At 29.4% G+C, this 20,948-nt stretch overlaps 2 protein-coding genes and 1 pseudogene across 2 annotated transcripts; all 3 read right to left on the bottom strand.

Annotated features, from left to right (window-relative positions):
• Positions 1 to 266: 266 nt before the first annotated feature.
• On the bottom strand, positions 267 to 1,742 carry LOC102603282 (E3 ubiquitin-protein ligase PUB22-like). The gene has a single exon (XM_006348395.2). The coding sequence runs from the start codon at positions 1,674 to 1,676 to the stop codon at positions 456 to 458; it is 1,221 nt and encodes a 406-aa protein (XP_006348457.1). The 5' UTR covers positions 1,677 to 1,742; the 3' UTR covers positions 267 to 455.
• A 4,540-nt stretch (positions 1,743 to 6,282) lies between these two features.
• Positions 6,283 to 7,766, bottom strand: LOC102603957 (E3 ubiquitin-protein ligase PUB23-like). Its single transcript, XM_015309231.1, is given in 2 exon segments — positions 6,283 to 6,836; positions 6,838 to 7,766. Coding segments are annotated over 2 exon segments (1,224 nt in total). The 5' UTR covers positions 7,675 to 7,766; the 3' UTR covers positions 6,283 to 6,449.
• Positions 7,767 to 11,636: 3,870 nt separating this feature from the next.
• LOC102603621 (E3 ubiquitin-protein ligase PUB22-like) lies at positions 11,637 to 13,169 on the bottom strand (annotated as a pseudogene).
• Positions 13,170 to 20,948: the final 7,779 nt, after the last annotated feature.

Consider the following 20,948-nt stretch of genomic DNA (forward strand, 5'->3'; position numbering starts at 1 on the left):
GTAAAGGGTTGTATTTGACGGATACATCGCATAAAGTGATGTATCCGACCGATAGGAGAGAGTAGGAATTTTTTGTAATTTTCTTAAATGGTGACAAATTTAAGAGAATATGTTAAAATAAGTTGTGTATTAGGTAATTTTTCCGTTAAATATATATTACTAGAATAATTTCATATTTTAACCTTCTATTCTCTTTCTGCAAACTTTAATTATATTATAACAACACATTTCTATATTTACAAATAATTAAGTAACATATATCGATAGTTTCCTAAATCTGCCAGTATATTTTATATGAACACTCTCAAACACTTTAATTGAATCATAATGTTGAATATGGATATGGACAATTTTCTCCTTTTTTTACCTTCTATTTTCTGGAAAGAATAAATTATGTACACAAAAATCAATTATTATTTCTATCTAACAATTGTTTGTCCTTTCTATCCTAATTTCTAAAATGGATATGAAGATAATAAATTATTAGGTACACAAGGAGAATTCCTCCATGCCTTTGCATGAAATTTGAGAATTTCTCTAGCTCTTTCCTTAGCTTTGCTTCCACAATCAACTTGAAGCACCAAACAAAGCTTTGCCACCACACCCAAACTCAACATCTCTTGAACAACACTTGGTGTTGATGAAAACTTTGAGATTGAATGTAAAATCTTGATTGCCCTTTCACTCCCTACTTTAGAAACCCTAAGTATTTTCTTGGACACAATGGCTAATCCTCCGGGATGATTCAACAACTCAGCTCTCCCTTCTGCACTCTGACAAAGTTGATCCAACAAAATTAGCATCAATTCACAAACCCTTTTTTCAGATGAATCGAGCAGAACATCAACCAAAACCCTAATTGCTCCTGCTTCTGCTGCTTTCACTCTGTTCCTCCCAAATGGACACGCGTGCACTAGCACTTGCAATGATGCTTTTGTAGCCTTTAGAGAGATCTCATCCCTCAAGACTTGAACAACTTGTGTGAAGAATTCTAGCTTCAAACTCAAAAGTAAAGTTGGTGTGGATACTTCGAACATGTCTTTCATTAGCATAACCGCGTAAGCCCTAGACTCATAGCTCCCATGTTGCATGACACGTGTCAATGACTCAATGAATTCTCCATTTCCACTCATGATGAGTGACTTCAATCCTTGTTCGGATAATTTGAGTTGATAGAGGATGCTAAGCGCTTCGTCTTTAATACTCATGAAACCCTCTTCTTCAAACACTTCATTTGAATTATTAATAATAGAAGCTAAGAACTCCATTACCCCCGCGGATTCCATGCAACGTTTGTTAGCATCATTCTCAGAAGCTATGGATCTGAGTCTCTTGAGAGATTTCATTTGCATCTTAGGCGATTTCGCTTCTTTTAGGAGCTTTATTATTTGTGGTTTGCTAACTGGAGGTTTTGGTGTAGGGAACCTTTCAATACCGTGGGACGCATTGATAGTACACCACGATTGGATAAATCTCCGAAGAGTGACATTTGGGGTCAACTCTATGCATGTAAGAGACTGCTTTGTAGCCGGACAAATGTTGTTCTTCGCAGAGAATATCCATTTTTCGATGTTTTCTCGATCATATGTTATTCCAGTTGAGATCGTGACAGGATCTTTCATCATCTCTAGAGAAATCGGACAAATAAAATAAGGAGGTACTTGAATTTCTTCCATTTGTATATTTTGGAAAATTTCAAGATTAATCAAAGAAGGAGAAATCAAGAACTAGAAAATATCTTTTGTTATATTGAGTAGATGAAGAAGTTGAAGCTTTTATGGTTATATATATAAGTTGAGAATATTGGAAAGAGATTTTCAAAGTCAAAATTAAACACGGCAAATTAAATAGGCCAAGTTACATGTATACGTAGGAAAAAAGGTGCACATTTTGACTTTTTCTATCTAATAAGAATAAAAACAATAATAATAATAATAATAATAATAATATATATCTAGTTTTATTTTATGTATAATAAACTCGTGTTTTATTAGTGTAAATAAAGACTGCCGACAGGACAACTTACTTTTAATCTTTTATTCACGTTATTAATTTGATTAAACATGAAATTGTAAAATATATTTTATATATTTAATTTATGTGATTATAATTCAATATCTCGGGTTCAATCCTGGGATATGAAGAAAATCTTGTTGAGAGCTCCACCCCCAAAATGGAACCTGCAATGCATGATACATATTTAATCGGGGATCCAATGCACACACCACACACCTAATATAAAACCAAAACAATCATTTTAAATATATAAAATATATTTTAAATAAAAATTAATGCTGATGGATGGTTTTGGTTATTGTCTAATTTTCTTTATCAAGTGAGATTTATATTAGGTGGATTAAAAATTTGAAATTTATAGATTCCTACCATAGTTTCAAGTTAATACACAATAGCATCTTAGTTCATAATTATATAATTATAAATATTAATGAATTTTAATAAAAATAAAAGACTTGCACAAAGTTACTAATTCTTCACCATTTTGACCTTTACCAATTCTCTTGCCTTTTTATTTATTTCTTACGTATTATTATTATTATTTATTTATTTTTGAGTAGTGAAAATTTTCATGAAATTTTCAACAGGTTATTTATAGTTCATGTTGCAGTTGGTAGTTAAGACCAGGTTTTAATTGAAATTTTCTTTTGAGTACTCAAAATTTCAAAGAAATTTTCAATAGGTTATTTTTATTTCATGTTGCACTAGTTGGCAGTTAAGAATACGTACTAATTGAAGCATTCAAGTCAAACTATTTTTATTTTATTACAATTGTGGTATTCCAGTCAGCTTGCACACATCTCGATTAATTTTATAGAATACATGTTATCTTCTATCATCAACAGATGGAAAGAAATCACCTAATACTTTGTTTCTGCTGAAATTTGAATTTGATGAAACCTCATAGTGCTTAACTTAATTACTTTATTGATCATTAGGCGATACATTTGGGTGGCAATCAACCTTTTTTTAATGGTATCATAGTTCTATTATTATAATAAAATGTTATTATAAAAAATAATTAATTTATAATAAAACATCATTTGTTACAGAGAAATGTGTCTTTACATAGTTAGCTTGAGGAATTTAACAAGGGTCAATAATATTGTGTGCATTTTTTCTCTCGGAATATTGAGAAAAATACACTTATATTTAATATATATATATATATATATATATATATATACAAACATTATTTTTCTTGAATGATGAATTTTGACGTGTATTATAGGTTATTGTATTTGATTTGTATCTTATCATTTTGTTGTCTTATTCCCTTACAAATTTGTCTCAAATCCTATTAGAATAACTTCTCTATCCCACAAAGATATATAGACTAATTACGTATATCATATTCGATCGTGTTCTTTTCAGATCTCACTTGTGAGATTACATTAGGTATGTTATTGTTATTGATTTTCAAAAGTAATTGTCTCAAATTATTCAATATTTTAGAAGTTCAAGATAAAATTAATTAATTTTTTTCGTATTTTACTCGTGATAGTATTTTTTTTTTTTTTAAAGATAATCACATAAAACTTATTATGGGGTTTTATTCAATGAATAGAAAGACTATATCACAAGATATAAATAATAAAAGTAAAATAATCAAAATTTCTTATAGTTATTATCTTTTTTAAAAGTGCGTAAAAAATACAATAAATAATTTAAGACGGAGAAGTATTAACTAACAAGTTGATCCGAATAAACACTACAGTTTGACAGATAGCCATCCTTTTCTAAAATAGCCACAAAAGAAATGGTACAAGTTGAAATGAGCTCATAGTATATACTTATTGAATTTCCAAGTCAAATTATCCAATATAATTAATGATGAATTCAATAAATTAGAAAAGTCAACTAAGTTCACACAAATTTACATTTATTTTTCTAAAGTCGTTTGGAGAATTCATGGATCATGAAATAAGTGGCTAAATTTTAAAGTCCAATTAATTATTACAATATTCAAAGCTTAACCACTTGATGCTTTCTTCTTTCAATTGACGGACTTGTTGCACTCATGTCCACAAATTTTCAAAGCATTATCGAAATTAATAGTTGTTGAAAAATATTGAAAAATCATGAAAATTCTCGAAGTTTGAAGCATTATCAAAATTAATAATTATCAGAAAATGTTGAAATATCATGGAAATTCTCGAAGCTTGAAGTATTATCGAAATTAATAGTTATTGGAAAATATTGGAAAATCATAGAAATTCTCGAAGCTTGAAACATTATTGAAATTAATAGTTATTGAAAAATATTGAAAAACCACGGAATTCTCGAAGCTATAATTGAGGCATACCTATTAACACCGGCCTTAAGAATATTTCACTTGATTTAAGTGTATCCCCAGAATCAACAAGTTCTTCTAATATAAAACTAGGAACACAGAAACGGACAAAAAAATTATTAAAGTAGATTATAACCCAACAAAAAAAAGGGAGAATAAGTTTTTTTATTATTTTTAATGTTTTGTATCTTCTTTACTGTAGAAGGAAAAATCTCATATATACAATAAAAGTAGTCAAAACCTTCAACGGCTAAAAGATTATTATAGCAAATTAAGAAAAATCATTACTAATGAATAAGAATAATATCCAAATATATGTTCTGTTTAATTGCAAATTAACGTTAGAAAATAGTCAACAATGCTATTTAAGGTAGGAAATTATAAAGTTTTGCCAACGGTCAATTTATTATAATGAAGGCCATATATAAATGTTAATTAAAAGTATTTTGAAGACATAATCATATTTTTGAGATATTAAAAATACATTTTTCAACAATAGTTAGATTATATTCTATTGAATCATATTATTTAATAATAAGACAATAAAGTATTACTATGAGATTTAATTCTTTCCATATTCATATGATAAAATAAATGTTGATCACAGTTTATGTAGACTAAATTTCAAAAAACAAATGTGACAAATAATTCACATACATATACAAAAGTCGTCTAAAAAATTGAGTTTTATCATAAAATAAGTGGCTAAGATTAAAGTCCAATTAATTACACTCAATTCCTAATTATCATACTTTCAAATTTAATGTTGTGTGCTGCTGAGAGACACTAGTTTTAGAATTTTGACTATGTATATTAGTCTTAAATCGGATTATTGACTTGATTAATTTAAATTTGTGTTGTGATGAACCTATTTAAGGGAGAAACATTCTAGGGTTTAAACGTTCTACGACTCTGGTTAAAATGGAGAGATTTTATTCAGTGCATCATATTTTTTTTATGTTATTTGTGTAACAAACTATTGATACTTCTTCTTACTCTTTTACTAGGTATCTAACACAAATTTACTACTATTAAAGTGTGCGACCAACTCATTTAAAAGCTTAAACGGTTAAAGTGGACACAATTGAGTAATAATATGACTAAGCAACGACGAATGTGCTCAACATAAGCTTTGCTCAAACTGTAGTTCTATGTTGAAGTATGACTGTGATCGTTTCACGTGTAGGTCTGATTCTTTTAAATATCTTAAGCACTTGTTAATTCTTCTTTAAATAATGAGCAACGATGAGATTTTATACCACAACACAATTCTAGATGAACGCGTAATTGACATCCAATGCCTTAACTTTCATCAAGTGAAATCTACACATTTAAAATATAATTATGAATTAAAGAATTAGGAATCAATCGAATCTTCCCAAGTAGGATTTGAACCTATGATCAATCGGTTAACAACCGACCACTCTATCATTGAGCTACTGAGGAACAACATGAGATTCAATCTCATAGAGTTCAATTTCCATTTAATTTTTGGGGTTTACCCGGTGAACACAACTCTTGCTCGGGTAGGTGGTGACAGTTTCCGGCAACTTACTAAATTCCACCATGCATCAGTATCGCCTACCGTAATGTTCTTGCTCTGTTACTTTTCTTTTTAGTTTGTTTAAAAGATAATGTTTCTTTCTTTTTCGGCAACTCTTTAATAATTCTTACTTTTCACATGATATATTTAAGATGACAAGATTAAAAGTCATCTTAATACATTCTACACATCATTAATTTAGAATTACAACATTCAAAAATTAAAACCAGATAAATAAATTGAAACTAAATATCATTTATTCTAATGGTAGGCCACAAGAAAGAGCGTCAAATAAGCTAAGGAAGTCTAATAGATATAGGTTCATGGTTGGTTAGGAATTTAAGTACTTGAACAAGTGTTCATGCATATTATTTAATAAGTAAGTAGAAAAGATATTACATAAAATTAAATAGTAGGACAGGTGAAGATGTATGTATATGAACAATTATATTTCAAGGACAATTTTGTCCACATTTCAATTTTCCTATTTTTTTTTTTTTAGTAAACAAATTATGTACACAAATCAATACACTGTATTTTCTTTCTTGTGTATACTATTTCAACCTAAGCAATTTTTGCTCTTTTTCATTCTAATTCCTAAAATGGATATGAAGATAGTAAATTATTAGGTATACAAGAAGAATCCTTCCATGCCTTAGCATGAAATTTGAGAATTTCTCTAGCCTTTTCCTTAGCTTTACTTCCACAATCAACTTGAAGCACCAAACAAAGCTTTGCCACCACACCCAAACTCAACATTTCTTGAACAACACTTGGTGTTGATGAGAACTTTGAGATTGAATGTAAGATCTTGATTGCCCTTTCGCTCCCCACTTTAGAAACCCTAAGTATTTTCTTGGAGACAATGGCTAATCCTCCTGGATGATTCAATAGTTCGGCTCTCCCTTCTGCGCTCTGACAAATTTGATCCAACAAAACTAGCATCAATTCACAAACCCTTTTCTCAGATGAATCGAGCAGAAGAATCAACCAAAACCCTAATTGCTCCTGCTTCTGCTGCTTTCACTCTGTTCCTCCCAAATGGACACGCGTTCACTAGCACTTGCAATGATGCTTTCATTGCCTTTTGAGAGATCTCATTCTTCAAGACTTGAACAACTTGTGTGAAGAATTCTTGCTTCAAACTCAAAAGTAAAGTTGGTGTGGATACTTCGAACATGTCTTTCATTAGCATAACCGCGTAAGCCCTAGACTCATAGCTCCCATGTTGCATGACACGTGTCAATGACTCAATGAATTCTCCATTTCCACTCATGATGAGTGACCTCAATCCATTTTCGGATAATTTGAGTTGATAGAGGATGCTAAGCGCTTCGTCTTTAGTACTCATGAAACCATCTTCTTCTTCAAACACTTCATTCGAATTATTAATAATAGAAGCTAAGAACTCCATTGCCCCCGCGGATTCCATGCAACGTTTGTTAGCATCATTCTCAGAAGCTATGGATCTGAGTCTCTTGAGAGATTTCATTTGCATCTTAGGCGATTTTGCTTCTTTTAGGAGCTTTATTATTTGTGGTTTGCTAACCGGAGGTTTTGGTGTAGGGAACCTTTCAATACCATGGGACGCATTGATAGTACACCACGATTGGATAAATCTCCGAAGAGTGACATTTGGGGTCAACTCTATGCATGTAAGAGACTGCTTCGTAGCCGGACAAGTGTTGTTCTTCGCAGAGAATATCCATTTTTCGATGTTTTCTCGATCATATGTTATTCCAGTTGAGATCGTGACAGGATCTTTCATCATCTCTAGAGAAATCGGACAAATAAAATAAGGAGGTACTTGGATTTCTTCCATTTGTATATTTTGGAAAATTTCAAGATTAATCAAAGAAGGAGAAATCAAGAACAAGAGAATATTTTTTGTTATTTTGAGTAGATGAAGAAATTGAAGCTTTTGTGGTTATATATATAAGTTGAGAATATTGGAAAGAGATTTTCAAAGTCAAAAATTAAACACGGCAAATTAAATAGGCCAAGTTACATGTATACGTAGGAAAAAAAGTGAACACATTTTGACTTTTTCTATCTATAAAGTACAAAATAAAAATAATATATATTTAGTTTTATTTTTTGTATAATAAACTCGTGTTTTATTAGTGTAAATAAAGACTGCCGACAGGACAACTTACTTTTAATCTTTTATTCACGTTATTAATTTGATTAAACATGAAATTGTAAAATATATTATATATTTAATTGATGTGATTATTAAAAAAAATGTTATCTATGATGAGTATATAGTAAACTTTAAGGTTAAATCGTTTGAAATATAATTAATATTAGGTGTGGTACAATGGTGGAACTTCTCCATCATTATTAATTCGATGTCTCGGGTTGTGTATGAAAAAAATCATGTTGAGGACCTTATCTTCAAAATAGAACCTGCAATGCATGATACATATTTAATTGGGACTCTAATGCAGACACCACATAAAATATATTTTTAATAAAAATTAATGCTGATGGAAGGTTTTGGTTATTGTCTAATTTTCTTTATCAAGTGCGATTTATATTAGGTGGATTAAAAATTTGAAATTTATAGATTCATACAATAGTCTCAAGTTAATACACAATAGTATCTTAGTTCACAATTATATAATTATAAATATTTAATGAATTTTAATAAAAATAAAAGACTTGCACAAAGTTACTAATTCTTCACCATTTTGACCTTTACCAATTCTCTTACCTTTTATTTATTTCTTACGTATTATTATTATTATTTATTTATTTTTGAGTAGTGAAAATTTGCATGAAATTTTCAACAGGTTATTTATAGTTCATGTTGCAGTTGGTAGTTAAGACCAGGTTTTAATTGAAATTTTCTTTTGAGTACTCAAAATTTCAAAGAAATTTTCAATAGGTTATTTTCATTTCTTACTTTATTGATCATTAGGCAATACATTTGGGTGGCAATCAAACTTTTTTTGAACGGTGTCATATTTTTATTATTATAATAAAATGTTATTATAAAAAATAATTAATTTATAATAAAACATCGTTATAGAGAATGATTTGTTACAGAGAAATGTGTCTTTATATAGTTAGCTTGAGGAATTTAACAAGGGTCAATAATACTGTGTGCATTTTTTCTCTTAGAATATTGAGAAAAAATACACTTATATTTAATATATATATATATATAATTTTAGTGTTTGACAAATATTATTTTTCTTGAATAATGAATTTCGATGTGTATTATTTTAGGTTGTTGTATTTGATTTGTATCTTCATTTTGTTGTCTTATTCCCTTACAAATTTGTCTTGAATCCTATTAGAATAATTTTTCTATCCCATAAAGATAGACTAATTACTCATATCATGTTCTATCATGTCTTTTTCAGATCTCACTTGTGGGATTACATTAGGTATGTTATTGTTATTGATTTTCAAAAGTAATTGTCTCAAATTATTCAACATTTTAGAAGCTCAAGTTAAAATTAATTAATTTTTTTCTTATTTTACTCTTGATAGTATTTTTAAAAAAAGAAAGATAATCACATAAAACTTATTATGGGGTTTTATTCAATGAATAGAAAGACTATATAACAAGATATAAATAAAAGTAAAATAATCAAAATTTCTTATAGTTATTATCTTTTTTAAAATTGCGTAAAAAATACAATAAATAATTTTAGACGGAGAAGTAATTAACTTACAAGTTGATCCTAACAAACACTTGAGTTTGACAGATAGCCATCCTTTTCTAAAATAGCCACAAAACAAATGGTACAAGTTAAAATGAGCTCATAGTATATACTATTGAATTTCCAAGTCAAACTATCCAATATAATTAATGATGAATTCAATAAAGTAGCAAAGTCAACTAAGTTCACACAAATTCACATTTATTTTTCTAAAGTCGTTTGGAGATTTCATGGATCATGAAATAAGCGGCTAAATTTTAAAGTCCAATTAATTATTACAATATCCAAAGCTTAACCACTTGATGCTTTCTTCTTTCAATTGACGGACTTGTTGCACTCGTGTCCACAAGTTTTCAAAGCATTATCATCAAAATTAATAGTTGTTGAAAAATATTGAAAATTATCGAAGTTTGAAGCACTATCAAAATTAATAGTTACTGGAAAATATTGGAAAATCTCGAAATTTTTTGAAGCTATTGATGAAGCATGCCTATTGACATTGTTCTTAAGGATATTTTACTCGATTTAATTAGGTTAGGTGTATCATTTAGAATTCAACAAGCTCTTCTAATATAAAATTAAGAGCACATAAACTGGTAAATCATTTATACAAAGTGATCATACTCGACGTTTCAGACTATATGGAATAGTTGAAATACGAATCTGAAGTCTCCTTGACCCGACATCCGTGGAAATCACAAGAAACTAACTCAACACCTACAAAGGCTAAAACAAGCTCGGGACCTCACAAAAATCAACCAAGATCTCACCTAGGTCTAAAATCATCCATTGAATCCAACGGAACTCTCGAAATTCTGATCCAAGCATCCAAATCTCGATTGTTGACCAAAGTCAACCCAAAGGCAAAATTTTCACAAATTCACAACTTACGACCTCAAATCCTCAAAAAGACTCCGAATCTGAAAACGAAAACTCTCTCATATTAGATTCCACATTCCTGGGCTGATCGAATCGACCAAATTCTATTCCGACACTCGAAACTCCAAAAGACACCAAAAACCATTTTTAAGCAACTTAAGTCTTTCCAAAATCAAAACTTACCAAATTCTCAACTTTTTACTCAAAGCTTGGAAAATAATTTTCTAAACTCAAAGATAGAAGACTTAGGGCCAATATCGAAAGGGTAAAATAGTGAATTTTCAAAAATGACCAACCGGATCATTACACTCCTTTGCTAAGTAATTGACACATGTTTATTACTGTTAAGGATGTGATCAATTCATTTAAAATCTTAAATGGTTAAAGTGGACATAATTGAGTCATAATATGACTAAGTAATGAAGAATGTGCTCAACATAAGCTTTTGCTCAAACTCAAGTTCAATGGACGTGTAGGTCTGATTCTTTTAATTATGTTAAACACTTGGTAATTCTTCTTTAAATAATGATTAGCATTGAGATTTTATACCACAACACAATTCTAGATGAATACATAATTGACATCCAATGCCTTAACTTTCATCGAGTGAAATCTAAACATTTAAAATATAATTCTGAATTAAAGAATTAGGAATCAATCAAATAGGATTTGAACCTATGACCAATCGGTTAACAGCCGGTCATTCTACCACTGAGCTACTGAGGAACAACAAGATATTCGATCTCATAGAGCTCAATTCTCTTTCTTCGAATTTACTCGGTGAGCACAATTCTTGATCGGGTAGGTGGTGCCGGTTTCCGACAACTTGCTAACTTCCACCATGCATCGGTCATCGCCTACCCTAATGCTCCTTCTCCGTTACTTTTCTTTTTAATTTGTTTAAAAGATAATGTTTTTTTTTTTTTTGGCAACTCTTTAACTTTTACTTTCCGCATGATATATTTAAGATCACACGATTAAAAATCATCTTAATAAATTCTACACATCTTTAATTTAAGATCACAACATTCAAAATCCAAACCAAATAAATAAATTGAAACTAAATATCATTATTCTAATGGTAGGCCACGAGAAAGAGCGTCAAATAAGGGATGCTAAGGAAGTAAATGTCTAATAAATTATGGTTGGTTAGGAATTTAAGTACTCAGCTTGAATAAGTGTGTATATTACCTAAACTACATAAAATTAAATAGTAGGACAGGTGAAGATGTATGTATATGAACAATTATATTTCAAGGACAATTTTGTCCACATTTCAATTTTCCTATTTTTTTTTCAGTAAACAAATTATGTACACAAATCAATACATTGTATTTTCTTTTTTGTGTATACTATATATTTCTATCTAACAATTGTTTGTTCTTTTTATCCTAATTCCTAAAATGGATATGAAGATAATAAATTATTAGGTATACAAGGAGAATTCATCCATGCCTTTGCATGAAATTTGAGAATTTCTCTAGCTCTTTCCTTAGCTTTACTTCCACAATCAACTTGAAGAACCAAACAAAGCTTTGCCACCACACCCAAACTCAACATCTCTTGAACAACACTTGGTGTTGATGAAAACTTTGAGATTGAATGTAAGATCTTGATTGCCCTTTCACTCCCCACTTTAGAAACCCTAAGTATTTTCTTGGAGACAATGGCTAATCCTCCAGGATGATTCAATAGCTCGGCTCTCCCTTCTGCGCTCTGACAAATTTGATCCAACAAAACTAGGATAAATTCACAAACCCTTTTCTCAGATGAATCGAGCAGAAGATCAACCAAAACCCTAATTGCTCCTGCTTCTGCTGCTTTCACTTTGTTCCTCCCAAATGGACACGCGTTCACTAACACTTGCAAGGATGCTTTCATTGCCTTTTGAGAGATCTCATCCCTCAAGACTTGAACAACTTGTATGAAGAATTCTTGCTTCAAACTCAAAAGTAGAGTTGGTGTGGATACTTCGAACATGTCTTTCATTAGCATAACCGCGTAAGCCCTAGACTCGTAGCTCCCATGTTGCATGACACGTGTCAATGACTCAATGAATTCTCCATTTCCACTCATGATGAGTGACCTCAATCCATTTTCAGATAATTTGAGTTGATAGAGGATGCTAAGCGCTTCATCTTTAGTACTCATGAAACCCTCTTCTTCTTCAAACACTTCATTCGAATTATTATTATTATTAATAATAGAAGCTAAGAACTCCATTGCCCCCGCGGATTCCATGCAACGTTTGTTAGCATCATTCTCAGAAGCTATGGATCTGAGTCTCTTGAGAGAATTCATTTGCATCTTAGGCGATTTTGCTTTCTTTTAGGAGCTTTATTATTTGTGGTTTGCTAACCGGAGGCTTTGGTGTAGGGAACCTTTCAATACCATGGGACGAATTGATAGTACACCACGATTGGATTAATCGTCGAAGAGTAACATTTGGGGTCAACTCTATGCATGTAAGAGACTGTTTCGTAGCCGGACAAGAGTTGTTCTTTGCTGAGAATATCCATTTTTCGATGTTTTCTCGATCATATGTTATTCCAGTTGAGATCGTGACAGGATCTTTCATCATCTCTAGAGAAATTGGACAAATAAAATAAGGAGGTACTTGAATTTCTTCCATTTGTATATTTTGGGAAATTTCAAGATTAATCAAAGAAGGAGATCAATCTTATAAGAAAGTTGCAAATATGTCCAAAAAAAAAAAAGAGGAATATTTTTTAGTAGATGAAGTTTTGTTGAGACTTTAGATGAGTAGTGAATTGGTTTGAAAAATAGAGGATTTGGTTGTGGTTATATATATGAGTTGGAGATTGAGCTTTTCAAAGTCAACACGCAAATAGAAGAATGAGACTTTTCAAAGGGTGTTTGCTTTTAATATTTTAAAAGATTGTTTACAGCTCGAGGCATCATCATATATAATACTCCTTCTAATTAATAAAAAATGGTTCGAAATATATTCAAATTTTGATTGAAATTACTGTAATAATTTCAAACTTTTGACAGGATCTATTATCTCTACACTATTTAATAGTGTATTTTTTAAAAATATATAGATGTTCACGTGTACATCATAAATATTGTATTATTATAAATATTTACTTGTCCAGCTGAGAACTTATATATCTTTAAAATACACTATTAAATAGTGTAAGGGGGTAATAGGTCCTGCTCAAAGTTTCAGATTGTTATAATAATTTCGATCAAAATCCAAATATATTTCACACCTTTTTCCCTAAAAATTTTGACTTTTTATATTTAGTAAATATTTTAATTTAATTTCCTGCCTGACATGACATGTTTAAAATTATATGTACAATATAATCACCATAAAAATTATTAGTTCCTTTCACTTTTTTAAATTGTGCGCAAAGAGATTGAATCCAAAAAATAAATTTTTATAAGTTATGGATTTTAAGACGGTGATCTCAAATTGTAATTAATGAATTCTAAATTTATTTTCTTTTCATTTACATTATATATAGTGGCAGAGTTGAAATTTTAATTAAAGGATAATAATATAAATATATAAAAAAATAAAATCGCTAGAAGCTAAGGAATGTTAATATGTGATATATATACATAAAAATATTTTTATTTAACTATATAATGTAATTTTTCGACAACACAACTGACACCCTCAAATATATGTGGCTCCATCATTATATATAATTATTAAATTTTATCGAACTCGTATTTCGTAGAACGTGTATTTGCGCGGGCCAAGTGTGTGTGAACGTGTTTTGACTTTCTCTCTCTAGAAAATAAATAAAAACACTTGCATGCGTATATCTCGTGTTTTTATTTATTACAAATAATATATTTAGTGAGAGAAAGTGATAGTTGCAACTTGCCGACGTGACAACTATTATGTTAGACGTGTTTCTTTTTTGTTTTTTTGTCCAAATTTCCATTTTGGCTGCGCTTTCTAAGTTACTTTTGGAGTCTCAAATTACCATGTGTTTTGATCTATCTGATTTAATATAATAGAAAAGTAAAAGTGAAATTTGAGAAAAGCTTCTTCTCTTCGTTACGATAAAATGATTTCAAATTGACTAGTAAAAGTGAAGCTCAAGCCCTTTTCTCCAGCCCAATTGAACGATTATGGTATGAGTTTTTTCCAACTTGAATCGGGTCGGATGTAGGTTGACCCAACCCTTTTGTTAGGCTTACGAGTAAGAACTACTTACACATATAATGTAGTATTCGATTGGTCACTAATGGATTGAACAATACGAAATAGGGCTCTAGCTGGAAATCAAACCATGCTCTCACGGGTAGTGTTTTGGCTTGTACCAGCAGTATAAGGACACTCTTATTCTCCTCATTTGTGTACTACTCCCTCTGTCCCTAATTACTTGTCCACTTTTCCTTTTTTAGTTGTTCCTAATTACTTGTCCATTTTGACAATTCAAGAAATGACAAAAAAAAGTTACCCATTATACCCTCAATTAATTACTTTGAAAAAATGTAAAACTTTTTGAAAATCTTAAGTTTTTAATTCACCCACTTCATAATTAATAAGGGTAAATTGGTAAACTCACTATGTCAATAATTATTTTCTTAATGGGTGTGTCAATTCAAAAATAGACAAGTAATTAGGGACAGATGGAGTACTGATTAAATGTTAATTTCTATTAGTTTTTCAAGATAGACATATATAGATATACATATACATATATGATTTTTTTCGAAGTTAAATATATGACAAAAAAAAGTCATTGACTTGGAAAATTGATGGGTGAGTAGGGTTTCCACCAATTATTTTAGTGGATGTCCACTCAACCTAAGATAAGAGTTAATGGTTTAAACATGTGTTTTACATGATTTTCAAATTTTATTATTTTACTATAAGAAACTCGAGAAAAAGTCACATGTACTATTAAATGCATCAATGAATATTTCTAAATGCAAACGTAACACACAAATTTAAGCCAAATCAATGAACATTAATTTATATATATATATAATATATACCTTATAATTTTCTGATGACCTTAACGTTATCATGATCTGCTTATATAGAATAGCATTAGTAAGATCAATTTTATGTAAACACTGTTATTTCATTATCATAATTGATTTATTTGTGGATTTTGAATTTCAATCTCGGATTTTTTAGAGTTTATTTTATCTTAAATTTATATGAAAGACAATAATAATTTGTATGGTGACATATGTAAGACTAATTGAGAAATAATTTTATTTTTCCACTATGATCATGATTCATGCATGAGTTGACATTTTAAATTAGGGCGTGATGGCTTTTCCAATCAAAACATTATTCAATTTGTCATTCATTAGTTTTTTTTTTTTAATAAATAAATGGAAAGAAGAAAAAGTATAATTAGTTAGTGATCACGTGCAAGGGATGGATGAAAAATTATTTGCATGTGATGTTTACCCCACTCAAATGAATATATATATATATAAACTTTTTTGTAACTTTATTGTTTTAAATTATTTATAATTAATTGTTTATTTAGTACATCCCTTTCAAGCAGCCGGAAGACGTATAAATATAAATAAATAACATATCCCGTGTATGTAATTTCATATGTAAAGTTTGAAAATGATAGAGTGTATGCAAATTTTTCCTCTACTTCGTGTGGACGTAGAGATATAATTTTTGAAAGATCCTCGGTTCAAGCAACACATATTAAAATAATTTGAAAAAAAAACATAAATAAAGAAGACATAACAAATAATAGTAAAAAAGACATCAAAACAGTAACAGTAGCCAAATAATACGATAAATCGAAGCATAGAAAAACTTTTAACTATAATAAGACTTAGAAAAATAAATCTAAAAATAAAATTTCATAGTACAATAAAGGACAGATATAAGAGACCAAGTTTAAATTTTGTTGGGATTTTTAAGCACTTCAAGTTTGACTGAAAATTGTCCATATATATTGTTTATTAGATGTATGTAATTTTTCATTTTAAAAAAAATCATTTTCTAGTTATACATTGCACCTACGTAAAAACTTTTTCAAATCAAATCTCACATGCATGAATTAAATTAAATTGTAAATTTATTGGTTATGTTCCCACTAAACTTAATTACTTAACAGGGACTTATCTAGAGGTCTACTTATCGTGGGTTTATGTGAATTTAATATATAATAATTTTTACTCAAATTTTATAAAATATTTTTTGTTATATATATTAAATTCAATTATTATTATAATATTATCTCGAGTCTATTAACTATAAAAACTCATAAACTTTTTAATCTTGAATCGGTATCAATTTTTAAATTATACGTGAACACTAAATATTTTGTGCATCGATTACTTTTTAGTGAGAACCCATAACTATAAACGTTAGGTTTGTGCTTTGAAGTGTTTGTGTGGCTATAGTTTGAGATAAGATAAATGGATTGGTGCCTCATTTACATGTACTCTCTCCGTCTGGTTTTATTTGTCCGTTATATTCAAAATAGATATTTATTTCTATTTGTTCATAATAAAAAAAAAATTGAAAAACAATTTACTGTTTTACATTTATTTTTTTCTTATTATTATTATATGATTAATATTGCAAACATTAAATTAAATTATATATTATCCTTGTAGAGCTAGCACTTATGATAGACATTGACCAAAATTATAATGGAAAAATAATAATTTTATAATCCTTGTAGAACTAGTGAAGTCTAGACTTGGCAGGTATATGATAAAAATGCATAGACCAAAATATATAAAGTTAAAAATAAGGTGGAAAACGTGCGACTTATAATGGAATAGTAATGAAAAAAAGATTTGAGTGTTCATTTGTTGTCTACACAAAATAAGAGGCCTAACTAATGCATGAAATACGCTATTTAGGGAATATGATTGTAAGATAAATTAATAAAAATATCGGATGTGAACAAATTTTTATTATCAAATTACTTCAAGATAAATCTAGTAAACATTGTTTCGAGCTAGAGTTAGCTTGGATGAATATTAGTAGAGCGGAGTTCAAATCCTATAGAGATGTGAATCGTGACTCTTTGTATTTTTGAGTCAGGATGATTTTTCACAAATAGGCTACAATCAATTGACAAAAATCTATATTTATATGATAATAAAGCCAAAAAAATGACGTGATACCTCTCTTTGACCATGAAATACAATTGTCTTTTTTCTCGATTTTTCTTCTTCTTATATGTGTTATATATATTTTTTAAAAATACAATTCTTTAACTCTCTTAATTATATTAAATATACAATGTTAAGAAACTAAAAAGTTATTTCTTTAAAATTTTTTAATATAAACCTTAATTGTCTTTATTTTTATTACTCCCACAATTTTATTTTTGTCTATTTCCATTTTGGCTGCGCTTTCTAAGTTACTTTTGGAGTCTCAAATTACCATGTGTTTTGGTCTGTCTGATTTAATATAATAGATAAGTAAAAGTGAAATTCGAGAAAAGCTTCTTCTCTCCGTCCCAATAAAATGGTTTCAAATTGACTAGTAAAAGTGAAGCTCAAGCCCTTCTCTCCAGCCCAATTGAACGATTATGGTATGAGTTTTTTCCAACTCGAATCGGGATGGATGTAGGTTGACCCAACCCTTTTGTCAGGCTTACGAGTAAGAACTGCTTGCAGATAGTGTAGTATTCGATACCAACATGGGTTGTGGTGCACTGGTGGGAGTGCTTCATCCTTAACCAAAGGTCTCAGGTTCGAGCCTTGGGTATGGAGAAAATCTTGTTGGAAGCACCACCCCAGAATGAGCCCTGCAGGCTGCAGTGCGCGATCTGAATTTGATCGGAGCTCCAATGTGGGCTCCAGACACCGGGTGAGAAACCAAAAAAAAAGTGTAGTATTCTATTGGTCACTGATGGATTGAACAATACGAAATAGGGCTCTAGTCGGAATCGAACCTGAGACTAGGGGTAGTTGTTTTGGCTTGTACCAACCGTACAAGTACTCTTATTCTCCTCATGGGAATACTATTAATTTTATGTTAATTTCTATCAGTTTCTCAAGATATATATATATATATATATATATATATATATATATATTTGATTTTCTTTCGAAGTTAAATATTTAAGTATAGGTGACCAAAAAAAGGTCATTGACTTGGGAAAATGATGGGTGAGTAGGGTTTCCACCTATTATTTTAGTGGATGTCCACTTAGCCTAAGATAAGAGTTAATGGTTTAAACATGTGTTTTACATGATTTTCAAATTTTATTATTACTAAAAGAAACTCAAGGAAAAGTCACATGTAATATGAAATGCATCAATGAATATTTCCAAATGAAAACATAAACACACGAATTGAAGCCAAATCAATGAACATTAAAAAAAAAACTAGTTTTATATATACATTATAATTTTATTACGACTTTAGCTCTATCCTTTGCTTGGAATAGCATTAGTAAGATCGATTTTATGTAAACAGTATTGATTTATTCATGAATTTTGAATCTCAATCTTAGGGTTTTTAGAATTTATTTTATCTTAAATTTATATAAATACAATAATAATTTGTATTGTGACATATTAAGACTAATTGAGAAATAATTTTATTCTTACACTATATATGATCATGATTCATGCATGAGTTCACATTTCCAATTTAGGGCGTGATGGCTTTTCCAATCAAAATATTATTATCATTTTGTCTAGATGGTGACAAAATTCAACTAAGTTCACACGTGCAAGGGATGGATGCAAAATTATTGGCATGTGATATATACACCACTCAAATGAATATATAATATATATTTTCATAGATATTCTCATCATAAAATTATGTCCTAATTTATGTGAAGGGGTACGATTTGGCGTGTGAGGATCAAAATACTTAATTTAATTATAAATTAGAATATACAAAATTTATATATTTGAAAGATATACAAAAAATTAAATAGTACAAATTAATATAACTATGGCTCAAAATATTTAAAAACCTTAATATAAAAATTTAAAAGTTGTTTGGCTCCTCATATGGTAATACCTTTTATATATATATATATATATATTTGTAACTTAATTGTTTTAAATTATTTATAATTAATTGTTTATTTTGTACATCCCTTTCAAGCAGCCGGGAAGACGTATAAATACAAATAAATAATATACCCAGTGTACGTAATTTCATATGTAAAGTTTGAAAATGATGGTGTATGCAAATCTTTCCTCTACTTCGTGTGGACATACAAATATAATTTTTGAAAGATCATCGGTTCAAGCAACACAATAAAATAGTTTTAAAAAACATAGATAAAGAAGACATAACAAATAATAATAAAGAAAATATCAAAATAGTAACAGTAGCCAAATAATACGATAAATCAAAGCATAAAAAACAACTTAAATGGTCTTAGCCTAATTCCCATCAAGATGGTGGTTGTTAAAAAATAAATGGTCTTAGCCTAATCCCCATTAATCTTGAATCAGTATCAATTTTTGAACTCTATGTAAACGCTAAATATTTTGCACACCAATTACTTTTAGTGGGAACCCACAACTATATACGTTAGGTTTGTGCTTTGAAGTGTTTGTGTGGCTATAGTATGAGATAAGATAAATGGATTGGTGCCTCATTTGCAAGTACTCTCTCCGTCCGATTTTATTTGTCCGTTATATTTAAAATAGATATTTATTTTTATTTGTTCACAATAAAAAAAATTAAATCAAAAAATAATTTACTATTTTATATTTATTTTATTCTTATTATTAAATAATTAATATTGCAAACATTAAATTAAATTATATATTATCCTTGTAGAGCTAGCACTTATGATAGACATTGACCAAAATTATAATGGAAAAATAATAATTTTATCATCCTTGTAGAACTAGTGAAGTCTAGACTTTGGCACGTATATGATAATAATGAATTGACCAAAATATATAAAGTTAAATTAAGGTGGAAAACGTGCGATCCATAATGGAATAGTAATAAAAACAGATTGAGTGTTCGTTCTTGGTCTACGCAGAACAAGAGGCCTAACTAATGCGTGAAATACGCTATTTGGGGAATATGATTGTAAGATAAATTAGTGAAAATATTTGATGTGAACAAATTTTTATTATCAAATTACTTCAAGATAAATCAGTAAACATTGTTTCGAGCTAGAGTTAACTTGGATGAATATTAGAAGAGCGGAATTCAAACCCTATAGAGATGTGAATCGTGACTCTTTGTATTTTTGAGTCAGGATGATTTTTCGTATAGATCATGAAATACAATTATCTTTTTCTCTCGATTTTCTCTTCTTCTTTTTTTTCTTCTTATATGTGTTATATGAAAAAAAAAATTATTTTACTTTCTCAATTATATTAAATATACAATGCTAAGAAACTAATGTCACATCCCGAACCTACACCCTGGACGTGGCCGGCACTCGAGAACCATTGCTGGTCCCAAGCAAACCCTTGGCCTGACTTACTTACTCAACGAAAGACTTTACTAAAGATAAATATACTTTAAAAGAAAAACTAAACTGCTCAATAAATAACTTAGAATGTAATAAATAACTTTCACTGTCAAAGTGGCAACTCAAGTCTCAACTTAACTGAAAAG

Source organism: Solanum tuberosum, unplaced genomic scaffold (genome assembly GCF_000226075.1).
Source record: "Solanum tuberosum cultivar DM 1-3 516 R44 unplaced genomic scaffold, SolTub_3.0 scf00098, whole genome shotgun sequence".
Classification (NCBI taxonomy): domain Eukaryota; kingdom Viridiplantae; phylum Streptophyta; class Magnoliopsida; order Solanales; family Solanaceae; genus Solanum; species Solanum tuberosum.